General features: G+C 32.4%; 1 protein-coding gene and 1 long non-coding RNA gene across 2 annotated transcripts in view; one reads left to right on the plus strand and one right to left on the minus strand.

The window, feature by feature from the left end:
• Positions 1-17078, plus strand: part of LOC145335338 (uncharacterized) — a 44524-nt gene that overhangs the window by 8351 nt on the left and 19095 nt on the right. The window contains exon 3 of the mRNA XM_080181073.1: positions 1421-1589. Coding sequence (XP_080037199.1) covers positions 1421-1589 — 169 coding nt within the window. The remainder of the gene's footprint in view (positions 1-1420; positions 1590-17078) is intronic.
• LOC145304407 (uncharacterized) lies at positions 14191-15382 on the minus strand. The gene is made up of 3 exons (XR_013874079.1): positions 15287-15382; positions 14632-14714; positions 14191-14310 (listed from the first exon to the last, which is right to left on the minus strand). It is a non-coding gene; the product is annotated as an uncharacterized LOC145304407 (long non-coding RNA).

Below are 17078 nucleotides of genomic sequence, written 5' to 3' on the forward strand. Positions count from 1 at the left end.
AGAGGTGCTCCGCTTATAACATTGTATTTTTTTTGTCCTAGGAATCACCATGCAAAGTTTGGAATCGACAGGACAATTCTAACTTGCCTAAATTAACGCAAAGAGCTCTAACCCTTACTGACGGACAGACCGAACATAATAATAGAAAAGCTTCTCTTTTAATAATTATAAATTGTAAATTATAATTGTTTATAAAATCTTTACTATTTAGTAAGTTTTATTTATTTTGTAATTTTTATATTTTTAAAACTATTTAGAGTACTAGTTGTTGATTACATTTAGATTTAAATAGAAAAAATAACAATCAATTTAAAATATCTTTTTATGCATTATCTTTTATTAGCGAAGCTACTATTTCACTTTGTAATGTACGTCATGACGTCCGTCCGTCCATTTGATCAGATTCAATTAGGTATCCTGATTTTTTTTTATAGATTCCTTGGGTTATAAAAAGAAAAAGAAGACGCAGGTTTCGTCGCATTTTTACAGTAGCTATTGAAAGGTTATTTTAGGTTAGGTAAGAGTTAAAGATTACCCAAAAATAGGTTAGAGCCCCCTGCATGGGCTAGAAATAGGAGAAAAGCTACTGTGAAAATGCGACGAATCGTTTTCTTTCCATGATCCGATTCCTTTAACTATTAGGTAAATTTTAGAATGCAATAAGAAGTTAGACTGCTTTTTTAGGTTATGAGTTATCCTAATATATCAAGCAGTAAACTTTTTTATGTCTGTAGCGAGGGATCTTGCTAATCACTGAACCGATATGGTCCTCCTTTACAGTGAAGCTTCTTATAGGTCCAAGGATAGTTTTAGGCTATTTAAATATTTTGTAAAAAGTCTGTTTATGGTTTTAAACCATTCCATATGGCTTCGAGTCTCTAGATGCTAGGGGAGCAACCGCTAGTTTAAGTATTAAATCAAGTTTTTAGCTATCAGGGATCTGAAGGGATAAGACAATCGACGATAAATTGATATACGGCCCCCAATCATAGTAAATAAACTTATTACTGGATACTTGGATACTTCAAGTTTTAACCAACAAATACAGATTTAATAAAAGTCCCCAAAGTTTTTTAAGACAAAGAATGAGATATGTTTTTTTATGCTTGTTTAAAAAGAAAAAAATAGACTAATTAAAACAACAATTATCATTTTTTCTAAAATCAATTTTAAATGTTGTTTTTCCTTAAACTATAATAATAACAAACAAAAATATTATTAAAAAATTAATTTCTACTATATTTTTAGAGAGGGAGTGGACAATTGGCTGTAAATTAATTACATCTACTTTGGTTACTTTAATCAAACTTTGTTTGATTGGTTGATTCAAAATAGCAATGTCCAAATTTTTCAACCAATGGGAATTAACTTAAGGGATTTATAATTCTTAGTTTTCAAAAAGTTAAAAAATTTTTTTTAGGATTGAACGCAAGACCTCAATAGTTTATGGGGGTGTACCAGCCCCCCTGTTAGCGCGAAACACTCCCAAGGGTGGTGGTACAAGTCGGGCCGACGCCCACCAGAGCAAATACAAGCGACATGGCCCCTCTGCTAATGATCTACATGCCTTCTCTCAGCTTATAAATGAGGTAAGATAAGAAGATAGATGGACAGACAGACTAACAAACAGATAGACAGATAGCCAGACAGACACCAAAACAAATACAATCGCCATGATCCCTCTGCTAATGATCTCCATGCCTTTTCTCAGCTTATAAATGAGGTAAGGAGTAGATAGACATATAGACAGACAGACAGAAAGATAGACAGATAAACAGACAGACAGACGGTCATACAGGGCCTTAGCTTATAAATGAGGTAATATAAGTAGATAGACAGATGTTAGGATTTCCCTCAAAGTTTTTATCGAGCACTAAAACATTCCCCTTAGTTTTGAAATTAATTGAAAATATAGATGCAAAGAGGTTTCTTATTCCTAACCCCTACGGGAGACCAAGACCCATTCGGGCCTTTTCCTGTGGTTCCTGCAATATAACCTAACCTAACCTGACCTTAAATACAAACAAACCAAAAATCTAACCCCTTTTTCCTATTATTGTGATAATGTTTTAAAATAAGTAAGTAAGGTGGGGGGGGGGGTGTTATACGTTGGTAATAAATGGCAAAAGCTAGAAAAAAAATGCATATAGATAGATATGTTGTATAACTATTGTAGATAGATAGATACAGATCAGGGAGTAAGGGAGGGGACAATGGGCAATTAATTAAATTTAAGAGGGTTCGCTGAAAAGCAATGAAAACCAGATTAATCAAGAAAATTTTACCAAAATTGTAAAGGGATCACGGTAACCTAATTTAGAACAAAAGTTTAGAACATTAGTTCTAAGAAAAAAATCATTTACTTGAAAATTTAATTATCAACACATCACAATGTAGTAAACATTCTGTAATTAATCACTAGAAAAATCTTGTTTAGAACTACCTCAACCCTTCTGATATATTTATAACTCACCCCTAAATTCAAGCGGTTCTTAGATTATTTAATACATAAATATCACAGTAGAGTTTCTATACATTAAAAGACATTTTCTTGGGAAAAATATTTGTTAAAACCAGCGATAAATAACAAACTTTTTTGTCTGCATATTCAAAACTAGCTCAGCTAGTTAGCGGGGCATTGATGCGCAAGTCCCCAAAATCAGTAAGAATCTGCTGTATTCGTGCACATTCCCTTTAAGCCAGTCCCCAAAGTCTGAGACTCCTTAAAAATTGAATATTCGATCCATTGTCCCCTCCCTTACTCCCTGGATACAGATGGTGGTTAATAAATAGATGATAGATAGATATTTCAACAGTACACTTTTTTTCTAACCTTGTATCTATAACTATAACCTTGAAGATTAAAATTAATTATCTTATAAATACTTTACATTTATATGGTGTTCAATCCATTTAGCTTTATAATTCAATTTGTCTTTCCACCCGTCCGTTAGTCTGTTCATAACGCTATTTCGGATATGTGATTTTTAGCTGCCATACAAGAAAGACACCCAAAATATATAAATAGTGGCTACGCCCCTAGATGCCTCTAGTGGCACTTTAAAGTTTTTTTTTTTATTTCAAATATATATTTTGAGAATTAATTGTCTATGTTGTGTTTAAGTTTCTACACAAATTATTTTTTGTTGTGATTACTCTTGGAAGGGTGGTGGTACCCTACCCTAAAATAGTAATAAACCTTTCCGGGACCTATGAAAAGCTACCTTGTTAAGGAGAACCCGATCGGTTCAGCGGTTAGCGAGATCCTTCGGTACAAACATACAAACAATCAAAAACACTGACAAACAGACAGAGAGACATCCTGTTACTTTATTATAAGGATTTTATTTTATCCGTCTGTCTGTCATGCATTCAAAACACATAAATACAATTTTTTTTAATGACAACTGAAAATCTGCCCTATAACTTACTTTGTCTGTATGTCCATCCATAATTCTTTGGAGCTTCACTTCTTATCCGTTTTTATAGCTTTATACAGCAATATAATATGAAAAAAAAACACAATAAATTAAATTAGACGGGGTGCTTTTGTAATAATAGATGGTTCTGGCTATTTGTTAATGTTGTAATTTGCTGAAGCAAAGGAACACCACTTTACATTTCTTCCCATGTGAGAAGTATTAATGATTGTTTCAAGATGATGTTTGATGGTTTCCCTTAAAGTAATGTGTTAAGCATAAAACCCCTTTCCACTCAAATTAAAAACTGGATTAGGTTAGGTTAGGTTTCATTGGGTATAAAATCATTAGCCCAGCATGGTTAAAGCACTGCAGGGTTTAGGCATAGTAAAAAGCTACCCCTTAATCATTATTTTTAATTTATTTATTACTAGTGGCTTCGCCCCTAGCCTCTAGGGGCTTCCCCCCTATGAGGTAATGGAAAGTGAACCCTCCTATAAGAATTTATTATATTTTCGAAAAAGTTTTTCTTTGCCAAATTACTCTTTGGTAAAATTAAACCTAGGCTGTGCGCCGTATGCACAAAAATTTCAATTCGTAAAAGTTAAACCCAGGTTGTCCACCGTATACACAAAAATTGAGATCTCTGTAAATTTTATTTAATACCTATATGTGCGACAACTTTCAAAAGATGTAAATTTTTAAAAATTACAAAAAGCCCAATAATTTTATCGGGTAACAATTTTTTTTTTTGGGGGGGGTTTCATGGGGGCTTCGCCCCATGGTGTAGTGGGGTTCCCCCAAACCAATTACTGGTTTTTGTTTACAAAAGTAAAAAAAAATTTAAAAATTAGGAAATGGGGATTTTTTTGTTTTTTTGGGGGTTGTGGCGTCCCACCCCCCAAGAAAATTTCTGAAATTTTACAAAAAATGTAAATTAATTTTTTTTTGAATGATATTATTATGAATTCTCCTAGCTCCAGCAAAATGTAATAATACAGGAAAGGAGAGACATTGTTTTGTTTATTACACTAGTCCCCAAAGTTTTGTAATAATGTTTTCTTATTTATTGGATTACAAACCTTTGGGGACATAAGTTTTATTTTGATTAGTTGGTTCATTAAATTGAGTGTCCAAACGTGTCAACCATGTAATGTAGTAAATTGTACATCAATTTATCGGCCATTATCTTATCCCTTTAGATTCCTGATAAAAATAAGAAGCAAAGCTTCTAAAAATTAGGAGTCCTTTGCATGTACGTTCGTTCATCCTATTATAACTTTTAAAAAGATTTACATATCTGTTTCATTTATTTTTATGCAATTAATTCCATCTATAATACTGGGGTGGCTGGACAAAGTTTCTCAAAATCAGCCATGTGACGTCATAAAAATGAGGGATATGAGAGGAGAAGTGGGAAAGAAAACCACTAAAAAAGAGATGTACAATCCCTTATTTTTATGACGTCACAAGGCTGATTTTTTAGACACTTTGTCCAGCTACATTCTAAGTAGTAGGATATCTTCAGTGCGTCTGTCTGTTTGTATGTAGCTCAAGATCTGGGAAACCTACGAGGTTGTTCTTCTCAGAGATATACCTACATGTCCTCTAGTGGTTTTCAGCTATTTTCAGGGAAAAGGGGGGGTGGGGGTGACCTATTTCTTAATTCCATTTTTTGGTTTCTTATAAATATTTTCTTATACTTTACTATTCCGTGAATGATTTGAAGCTTTCCTAGAATATCAATCGGTTCAGTGGTTGGCGAGATCTTAACCGACAGTAAAACAAACCTTACTACTTTCTTTATCTTAACTATATACTGGGGGATATAAAGGGATAATACAATGAAAACAAAAATATCCCTTCTGTAGATTGAGATTAGTTGTTGAAAAATTTGAACAATAAACTTAATTAACCAACCAATCAAAATTAACTAAAGTCCCGAAAGTTGTTGAGCAAACGAATCATCATCATTGCCTTTTAGTTCTCGGCAGAACGTAGGCCATGCACAATGGTTCTCCAATCTTCCTTTGTTTCGGCACGTTTTGAGGCATTGCTGAAAGATGGAATATCCTTAGCTTTCAGTTCACTTAAAAGTTCCCTCCTCCAGGTTGTTTTTGGTCTACCTGGTTTCCTCTTTCCTATGTGGGGGTTCCAAGTCAAGGCTTGATTGGTTATATCATCATGACCTTTCCTTAGAGTGTGCCCCAACCATCTCCATTTTCTCTGTTTTATTGTCAGTTTAATGTCTGACATATCAATGCGCTCTAGAAGCTCAGCATTTGTGATCTTATTTGGCCAAAAGATCTTGTGGATTCTCCTGAGACATTTATTGACATATGTCTGTAACTTGGAGACCACTGCTGTGTTTAGGAACCAAGTTTCAGCCCCATACAGCAAAACAGAGAGAACATTTGACTTGAACAGTCTTAACTTAGTCTTTATGGAGATGTTGTTGGAATTCCAAATTTTGTTCAGGCTGGCAAAGGCTGTCCTAGATTTGTTAATTCTAGCTTTAACATCTGTTAAAGTGCCTCCAGCTTCATCAATTTTACTTCCAAGATACTCAAAACAATCTACATCCTCAAGAATTTGGTCTCCAATAGTAATTGGTTCTTGGGAATTTGCATTTAATCTGAGTATTTTGGTTTTAGGAACATTTATTTCTAGTCCAATTTTCTTGGAGGTTTCAGCTATCCTGTTAGTCCTTCTTTGCATTTGACTTCTATTACTTGTTAACAAAGCAATATCATCAGCAAAGTCCAGATCTCCTAAATATTTGGGATTGCCAAATAGCTCCCAGCGAATGCCATCATTACTTTCACAATTCTTCATGATCCAGTCAATGGCAAGGAGGAAAAGGAAGGGAGAAAGAAGGCATCCTTGTCTGACGCCTGTTACAATCTCAAAAAAGGTTGATAGTTTACCTTTATACATTACATTTCCACCTCCTTTATGATAGATAGCTTTAATGATATTGATTTTCTTTTCTGGAATGCCATAGTGTCGGCAGATTTTCCAGAGAGATCTTCTGTCTAAAGAATCAAATGCTTTTTTGTAGTCAATGAAGTTTACAAAAAGCTCAGAGTTCCATTCCTTGGATTGCTCTATGATGATTCTTATAGAGGTTATCTGATCAATAGTGGAACGATTTGGTCTAAATCCAGCCTGATTAGGTCTTAGCTTTTCATTAACCTTCTTCTTTATTCTATTAAGAAGAATCTTACTAAGGATACGGCCAGGTACTGAAAGGAGCATTATCCCTCTGTAGTTTCCACATTGGGTAAAGTCTCCTTTTTTGGCTAGTATTGAGATATGTCCATTCTTCCAGTCCTCTGGGCATAACTCATCATTCCATATCTTTGTGATCAAAGGTAGGAATGCCTCAGCAGATGTATCTAGGTCTGCATTTGTGACCTCAGCTGGGATGTTATCAGGTCCAGCGGCCTTGTTATGTTTCAAACTTTTAATGGCCTCCTTGATTTCCAATAGATTTGTCGCTCGACAGTCAATGTCAAGTGCATCTGAGGGTGGAATCTCAGTTTCTTCCTCTGGAACTGGAAGATTCAGCAGTTCAGTGAAGTGCTCTGCCCATCTATTTAGAATATCTTCATCAGTTTTAAGGAGTGAACCATCCTTGCCCCTGATGTGTGATCCTGATTTGTGTACTTTACCTGCAATGCTCTTAGTAATCTCATAGACATCTTTCATTCTATTTTGATTAGCAGCATTTTCTGCTTGCAAAGCAAGGTTTTCCAAGTGTTCTTTTTTGTCAATTCTGACACTTCTTTGGATTTCCCTGCTAAGCATCTTATACAGGTCTTTATCTTCTGGAGAGTTTCTAGAGAGTGTCTTTTGTCTTACCTCTCTTCTTTGATCCATGAGATCAATGGATCTTTGAGTGATCCACGGCTTTTGGTTAGCCTTTTTGAAACCTAATTTTTCTTGGCTAGTATCATTATAAACTTTTTTGATACCATGCCAAATATCTTCAACTCCATCATCCTCTTGAAGAGTCAACAACTCAAATCTGTTCTTTAGAGTGAGCTTAAACTCTTGTAGCTTTTCAGAGTTTTGAAGGGTTGTTAAATTATACTTTTTCCTGGGGTTAGGCTTTGTGTCCTGCTTTTTAAATCTAAGCCGAACTTTAGAAGATAGAAGATAATGGTCTGAATTAACATCAGGTCCTCTTTCAACCCTGACATCAAGGAGAGACCCTTTAAAATGTCTAGATATACAGATGTGGTCTATCTGATTAAAGGTTCTTTGATCTGGTGATCTCCAGGTGGCAGTATGAATATTTTTGTGTTTAAAGATGGTTCCACCAATGACAAGTTTGTTTTCAGTACAAAAACTTACAAGTCTATCACCATTGTCATTTTCCTTGCCATTACTTAAGCCTAGGCCATATCTGCCCATGACTTCTTCTAAATTCTCATTATTACTCCCCACTTGAGCATTGAAATCTCCTAGGAGCATGGTCAGGTCCTTCTCTTTATGACCATTCTTAAATACAGAGTCAAGCTGGTCATAAAATTCATTTTTGACCTCTGTATCTGCTTGTTCTGTAGGAGCATATGCTACTATTATTCTCAGATTGATGTTTTTATCTGAGGATTTGAAGTAAGCCTCCATGATTCTTGGACCATGGGGTTGCCAACTGATCATGGCCTGCTCTGCTTGCTTGGTCAGCATAAGAGCCACCCCTTGGTTATGTCCTAGATCCTCATTCATATGGCCTGAGTAAAGTATTTTCAAGCCAGAATGATGTTTAAACTCTCCATTATTTGTCCACCTTGATTTGGTGATAGCCAGGATATCTACCCTGGCTTTAAGCATTTCTTGGCAAATGTTTTCTGTCTGGCCTGACTGAAACATTGTCCGAACATTCCAGGTGCAAATTTTTGCTGGTCTGCAGGAATTCAGAATCATCCGCCTGACTGGTCCTTTAGTGGTGTCCCAGCCAAACATCATATTGTTGTTTCCAACCTCTACTTCGTTCCCGAGCCCAAAGTTAAATTGGTCTTTACTTTGTGCAGATTGAACGTGAGCAGGTTTTTTCTAGGGAAGGATTGTTAGCCCCACCCAAACCCCCTGAACTGGGGGAAGTGACCAGAATTCAGTCTGGCATCTACCCTAAGACCTTTCCAGCACAGTAGGACTCTTCTGGTGTAGCTCCTAGGGTCATTGATGCATGGTGCAGGATGGACGGCGTGCATGTAACTGGTCTCCCATCCTTGAGCAAACGAATAAGAAAACGTTATTATAGAACTTTAGGGACATGTGTAATAAACAGCCCATTGTCCCCTCTCTCCTCTATATAATACTAGCAGCTTCGCCCCTAGCCTCTAGGGGCTTAGCACCAAAAGGTAATTAAAACAAAATGTAGTACATGTGGTGCATCTTCATCTTCGTCATTGTTATCTGCAGCAAAAAAATTGAGGGGTAATTTTTCTATTTTTGAGGGGGTTGGGGTTGTCCCACTCCCCAAGAAAATAGCTTAAAACCACCACAGTACTAGTAGGTTTATTCCCTGAGGAGTAGAATCCGATCGGTTCAGTGGTTACCAAGATCTTAAGGTACAGAAGGACTGACGGACAGACAGACGGGCCACGCTTGGACGCTCAGATGTCAAAACTTTATTTTAGTGTTTGGCCAAAATGACTTAGCAATTGTATCTGTAAGTACGTCTAATAACACCCTTTGCTATTTTTAAAATCCTAGAAAATTTTTTTTGCAAGAAAATTGCATAAATTCGCAACCTTTTTTAGAACCACTACATAACTCGAGTTTTAAAACTTTTTATATAAAATCCTTTTTACAAAAAATATCAATAATTACTTAAAATTAAACCTGAAAGAAAAAAAATCTCATTACACGTGTTAATTTGCATGTTTTAGGTCTTTTTTTGAGGAAAGTATAACTTCCACATTTTTGACAATAATATATTTTTTTAACATTTCAAAGTAAAATATAATAAAACTTAAACGATTTTTCTTGAATTATCAGTTGAAAATTTCATCAAACATGCAATTTAAGTGATGAAAATTTAATAAAATCATTTTTTGAATGTTTAGAATTACCAATTTTCTACATTTAAAACAAAATGTTAACAAAATTTAAAAACATTCTAATATATAACTTTAAAAATCAATAACATTTTATAAAATGATGTTTTAAAAAATAAATCATTAAAAGGTATTAAAATGCATTTTAAGTTGCTTAAAATTAAAACGAGAATATCTTTTTACACTTTATTCTTTGTAATAGAGATTAATCGTCATTTGCTGAAAATGAAACATTTAATAAACTAATTGAATCTTTTTGTGACCATGTTTAAACTTTTTAATTTTTACACTAAGGTGTTTTTTAATGAAAATCTTTGTTGAATTCTCTTTTGCGACAAAATAAGAAAGGGAATTTTTTACTATTTCTAGGTTATCTTATGTAATTTAAACTATATAATATGAAATAATTTTTAATTGTCTTTCTTTTGAGCCACAAAACACTGTAAAATGTAACATATATGCAAAAATAACAATTTTTTTAATGAATATTATAATATCCTTATATGACATTGCGTCAGAGCTTATTCTTTAGATCATATGTTCATGAAAAGTAGTCATAAACTTGGAGGGTTGCGCTATTTATTAGAATATTAAATAAACTTGAATGGTAAAAATATAAGCATAGTCTTTGTCAATTTAAATGCTTTAGGTATATTATTCGGAAAGTTAGTTAAAAAAGAGAGAATTTGCTGTGTATACTGTTGAAAGACTTTCAAAAATGTAAATTACAAAGCAATCCTAAAAGATCGGGTCGTAGGCGAGTCTTAGTCGGGGGTTTTCTGATAGCAAATATTGCGTTATTGGTATACAATGTAAAAAAAAAACATTTTAAAGAAATTCTTTAAATAAAACCCAACGTGTATTGGCAGTACAAACATCTTAATGCTAGCAGACATATGTTTATCAACATTTGCAGAAAACTATTTCCACAAGAAAAATTATTCAGGTTTCTACTTCACAATTTTAAATATTTCTTTCTGATAAAATGTTTGACATATATCGTATAATCATTTACCAAAAAAAATATTTTGATAATTTAGATTTCAGAGAAGATTAATCCTTTCAAAAAACTAAGACGACATTTTGCATCTTCTGTCATGACATTTTAGAAAAAAATATAAAAAACCTAAATTTAGTATGAAAACTATTTTTATCGATTTTTCTGAAGGTATTATCGTATTCTGTGGCTTTGTTATTATCATTTACTTATATCGAAAGTGCCAAACATTGTACCCTAACTTATTCATTTAATAAAAAACCAACCGTGGGGCGGAAGGACAGACATCAAGCTAAATTTAAAAAACATAACTGGCAATTAAATAACTTTTTTACTTACAAAAAAAGTAACGATTGCATTTTTTTTCCTAATAAAACTGATTTAAAATTTTCATAATGATCATTAGAATTGTTAAAAAGAGTCAGCATTTTTTTTTGGATCTAGTGAGGAATAGGAAAAAAATAGCTGGTAGATTTTTTGAGTTTTTTTGTATTACAGGTTAGGTTAGGTTATATTGGGTACAGGGTAGCCCAGCAGTGGTTAGGCTTAAAGAAACATTTTTTTCCATTATGGGGGGGGGGGGGTGGTTTCTGTGCGCTTTACGTACTTTGGGGGAAAGCGCATTTTCTCTCGCTGTGCACACTAAATTTCAAAGTTAACACCAAAATACGTCTTTCGTATTCTTGACTTGATCCCATTTCTCTTCAGAAAACCTTTATTTTATATTCTAGTTCTCATTATTGTAAGAAAGAATTAATATTGAATGAATATTGCTATATTGGTTCCTAAGCGGTTAAAGAAATTATAGAATATCATGAATCCTAAGGGATAAGACAATGAATGATGGATTGATATACATCCACAATGATTATAAACAAAATCCTTGTGTAGATTAAGATTATTGGTTGAAAAATTGGACACTACCTACAGTTTTAAGCTAAAAAAAAATAAAGAGTATATTTTTTACAACATAATTTACAGCCCATCTATAATACAAAGTAGCTTGATGTCTGTCCGTCCGTCTGAAGCTTAAGATCTCGGTAACCACTGAACCGATTGGATTCTACTCTTCAGGGTATATACCTATTGGTCCTGTGGTAGTTTTAAGCTATTTTATTGGGGGGGTGGGACACCCCAAACCCCCCAAAAAATGAAAATTTCCCCCTAAAAAAATTTTCGTATTTTTTTCTAATTTTAATGTTTTTTAAGTTTTTATATAATTTTATATATGTTTTATATTTTTATATCTTTTTATATCTTTTTATACTTTTTTATATTTTAAATTTATTTCTTCTTTTTAAATTTCTTTTCTTCTTTTAAATTTTGTTTTTTCAAATTCAAAAAGATTGTGAAACCTTCCTTCTCCTGTAGGGGTGAAGCCCCAAAAAGGCTAATGGCAAAGAAATTTTTAAAAACATGAAAAAAAATAAAAAATTCGAAGGGTTTAGAAAATATGAATTAATATAAATAAATATAAACAGTTATAACAAGTTATAAAGAGTTATAAAAAGTTATAAAGCACAGAAAATATCTAAAAAAATGTAAAAAAAAAAAATTTATTCTTCCCTGAACCTTTAGGGAAAAAGCCCCTAGAGGCTAGGGGCGAAGCCGCTAGTAGAATATAGAACATTAAACAATTTTAAAAGATTAAAATTAACAATAAAGTAATATACAGTAAATAGATAATATTTGAATGCAATTTATGTTGTCAATAAATCACAAAGTATCACATTGTCTCTTTTATTAAAATCAATATATTTTCTATATTTGTATAGACAACATTAAAAGTAAAATTTATGATATAAATAACATTGAATTTTCCCATAGCGCACTGGAAATAATTATCATAAAAAGTGTTATTACCTCCCAGTTTTCAATGTCCGTCTATATTTTTGAACGTCTGTCTGAATCTTTCTGTTTGTATAATATTCTGTCTTACTGTCTGTCTTTCTGTATGGCTTTCTATCTGTCTTTCTGTCTGTCTTTCTGTCTGTCTTTCTGTCTGTCTTTCTGTCTGTCTTTCTGACTTTCTTTCTGTCTGTCTTTCTGTCTGTCTTTCTGTCTATCTTTCTATTTGTCTTTCTGTCTGTCTTTCTGTCTGTCTTTCTATCTATCTTTCTGTTTGTCTTTCTGTCTATCTTTCTGTCTGTCTTTCTGTCTGTCTTTCTGTATGTCTTTCTGTATGTCTTTCTGTATGTCTTTCTGTCTGTCTTTCTGTCTTCTTTCTGTCCTTCTTTCTGTCTGTTTTTCTGTCTGTCTTTCTGGCTGTTTTTCTGTCTGTCTGTCTTTCTGTCTGATTTTCTGTCTGTCTTTCTGTCTGTCTTTCTGTCTGTCTGACTGTCTGTCTGTCTGTCTTTCTATCTGTCTTTCTGTCTGTCTTTCTGTCTGTCTTTCTGTCTGTCTTTCTGTCTGTCTGTCTTTATGTCTGTCTTCCTGTCTGTCTGTCTGTATGTTTGTCGAATTTTCTTTGTATCTGACTATCTGTCTTTTGTCTTTCTATCTTTCTTTCTATATTATTGTCTTTCTATCTGTCCTTCGACGTCTTTCGCCTGTCTTTCTGTTTGTCTGTCTTTGTCTTTATTTATAATCTCTGTCTTTCTATCTTTCTGTCTGTATGTCTTTCTATCTGTCCTAGAATTTCTGTCTGTCTTTTTGGCAGTTTATCTGTCTTCATTTCCGTCTATAATTCTGTCGCTTTATCTTTCTATCTGTCCGTCTGCGTATCGTCTGTGCAAAAAAAAAACGATTTAAATGGTATGAAATTTAATTTATAACCAGAGATAATAGTAACACACACAAGAAAATGAATGAACAAACCCCAACATAGAAAAACCTCTCTGTTAACTTTTCTCATTATTTTGTCGGATTGTTAAAACACTTTCCCTCAAATTCAAATGTATGAGAATATCTTGATATTTATTTAAGTGTTATTGTATGTGTCGTCTGGAGATCAAAAAAGACAAATTTGGAGAATTAAACTATCTTTTTGCGTTTTATTTAGTTTTTAGAAAAAAAGGTGATTTTTCTTTGAGGTTGGGAGGGGGGGTTCCAGGGAAAGTTTATTCTTTGGACGTATCATCTCTTAAAATAGTTATAACCTTCCTGGTACATATAAGAAGCTTCAGTGTAAAGGAGAACCGTATCGGTTTAGCGGTTAGCGAGATCCTTCAGCACAGACACAGATACTGTTACTTTTATGAGAGCAGATCCTTTAAAATTTTTGTATTTTTTGTAATTCTAACTTTGTTATTGTTATTTAAAAGGTTGAAAGAGAAAGATTATAAAGATCATAATCAATTGAAAAGAATTTCGCATTTATCAACTGAGCTCTGCGATTTCAACCGAAGATTTTCTATAATTTACATTTGTACGCTAGTCTTTACATATAGACAAGGTAAAATGCATGACAGCAGGGATCTAAAGGGATAAGACAATGGACGATACATTGATATACATCTCCTTTTTGGTTAAAACCATTTTATTAGTTATTTATCGTATCGTATTATAGACATATCTCAATTTTTATTTGAATATTCGTGAAAAAATGTCTGTAATACGATGCTATACATGTTTTTTTCAGTATGGCTGAGAACTGGTTCTAATCCTGTTTTGAGAGTTTTGCTTGGTTGTTCATTGATTTTTGTTAAAAATTATTCTTTTAGATTTCTATAAATTTTCCTTGCATTAAAGAACAATTGGGTTACATTAAAGCTTGTATTTCAACAAGTGCATATTTACAAATATAAAAATAATTACACATTAACAAATATTTAAGAATAACCAGGATTTAGGAGCTTGAGTCTCATGTTGCATAACAGAAGTTTTACTGAAAAATTAGAAAAATTCAATATATTGTTAAATTAATTAGAAACTCAGATAATTGATTCAAAAGGATTAAATTAACAAATTTACTAGATTCTATTGTATTCATTGAAATCATCCTTTCAGCAAATGGCTTACAGTTTAAAAACAATAAATAACAAATATTCTAAATTATTACAATAACCCATTCAGATAAAAGGTCTTACATGGCATAAAAGTAACAATTAAGAACTGAATACTAATAAACAGTTATTTCTTTCCAAAAGTATCAAAAAGATTTGAATTAATCAAGTAGTTAGGAAGAGTTAAATATATAAATCATTACCGGACATTGAGTCTTCCAAGCTCAAGCAGGCAGGTTTTTCATTCCAGGTTAGGCTAGGCTGTAAATTTATTAGCTAAATGAACCTAAACAGCTAGAATTAATAGCATAGATTGAATATGTCAAAGAGTTTATTTGACATATCCAACCTAAAAACATACAATAAATAATAAATTATATGTAGAATAGGCTAGATTTAAATATTCCAATTTGTAGCTAGGGAATTTAAGATTAGAATAATTAAATAAATCAATCAATCAATTGCTGGGATTATCAGCAGTAATAAAATCTAATAATTGGCTGGGGTTTACAGCAATGTACAATCAATCAATTTGCTGGGGTTTACAGCAATGTACAATCAATCAATAAATCAAGTAATGAAGATTAGTGTACTAAAAAATATACAAATTAATTTATTATAACTTCTATTGGGACAACTGATCCTACTACTTGAAGCTATGATAAATCAATACATTAAAAAACTTTTACACTTTCAATCTCTAGGAAAATCTTCTATCAATTAGTAATTCTGATAAAAATTAATGTAATATCCAATTACTAAAGCATAGGTCAATAAGTTTACTTTAGTTTAATCCAATCTAATTACTCTATGGATTTGAGTAATAAAAATAATAAATCAATTTAGAATGGGACTTACCACTCTGGATAGGTTTGTTCTTGGTAGCTGGCCTTCTTGGACTCGAAAGGACTTAATCTTTAGTAGCTCTCTCTTTGACTACTGGTTCAGACTACAATTCTATTGTTGTATTCCTTGGCTTATATAGGCGTTGTACATACTCAAAACCAGTTCTTTGTTTGTAAACAATAGTGTACAGCAACGATTTTTATATATTTATTGCATTATTTTTCTATAATTTACCACGAATTTCCATATGCTTTTCTTAGTATTTTAAACATAAAATATCGTTTTTAATAAAAATGTACAAAAATAGTTCTTTTTTGCCATGGAATAATAAGTGACATAGAATGTACACTAGGTACTTTTGAATGTAAATTTTTTGCTCTTTGATTAGAATAAAATTGAGCTACGATTTTTTGCCATTATTAAACAAAATAAAAATAAAAATATTTTCAATTTCAATTTTTTCTCATTGCCTTAAAATCTCTCAAAACAAATCCAGTGGATATTAATCGGTTTTGAAGGCATACTAAAAAATAATTTCCAGTCATTAAATAAAGTCTATCTGCCAAAGTAGTAGGATCTTTGTTTGTGTGCCTAAATGAGCATTTTTTCTGAAAGCATTAAATAATAATTATAATGTTTACTATGGTGGTTTGTTTAGTTTTGCTTTTGTTTCATCCTTGTTTATCATAAAATCGTAGATACAAGACATTTATATAACTATTAATTCTATAAAAATAATAAAAGTTTAAAATACAATAATAACATTGTTGGATAAATGGCGTATTAAAAAAAACGGAGTTATTCTCAAGGACGTCTAAGTTGTTATCTACCTATTGGTGAAACAATGAGAATCTCGATAAGAGGAGGTAATTCCACCTTGGAAAGTCACATTTTGTTAACCCCCCCCCTCCCCCTAGTATTTTAGGGGGGAGGGGCGGGCTCCTCCTCCCCTTTGCATCTTTATCTTTAAATTAATCTTAATGTATAGTGTCGCAGCATCGGCAAATCTAGGAATATTTTTTCCACAAACACGAGGCCTACTTGAATTGTTGATAAGGGGTTTGAAAATAATAAAAATCTATCAAAGCGACTAAATGTGGTGCTTTTCTGGTTGTACGGCCTAGGAATCCTAATTCCAAAAATAAGTTGATTATATTAGCTAGAAAAGCTACATTTCTGTAATAAATGTACGAACCTATATTTAAACCAATCTTATAGAGTTTTAAGTGGATAGGAGATTCTAACATGCTCAAATTAACGAGTCTAAATTAGAATGTTAGTTTAGGAGTCGCTACAATATACTTTTAAGACTCTGTGTTCTATTTTGTAATTGCAATGTTTTCCAATGAGATTACTTTCCAATGCAATGGTAGAAGCTTATGTAACTTAATTCATAAACCCAAAGCAACTTTATATCAAGGGTATGTTCGTTTGTCTGTCCTACAGTCAATAATTATCGTTTAGTAAAAATCCTATAATATATTATAACATAAAAAAAACATCCATTAGAGCGAAGCTTAGTAAATCAGAATGTCATACAAATGAACATCAACAATTTAGATGAACAAATGCATTCAAACATTATGAAAAAGTTCGAATAATATCATAATACGGGAAGCTTAATATAAACAAACTTATATTTAGAGAACATAATATATGTGTAGTGCCTTTTTACTTTCATTTTATAATTTTTATATAGAGTGTTTTGTTTGATAAAATACAAACAGTTATACAAAATAATATTTTTCATAATTGATAAGTGTTTTAAAATTGTAATGTAAATCTTTATGAAATTTAATCTGAG

Source organism: Acartia tonsa, chromosome 13 (assembly GCF_053477335.1).
Source record: "Acartia tonsa isolate MP-2025a chromosome 13, ASM5347733v1, whole genome shotgun sequence".
NCBI classification, from domain to species: Eukaryota; Metazoa; Arthropoda; class Copepoda; order Calanoida; family Acartiidae; genus Acartia; species Acartia tonsa.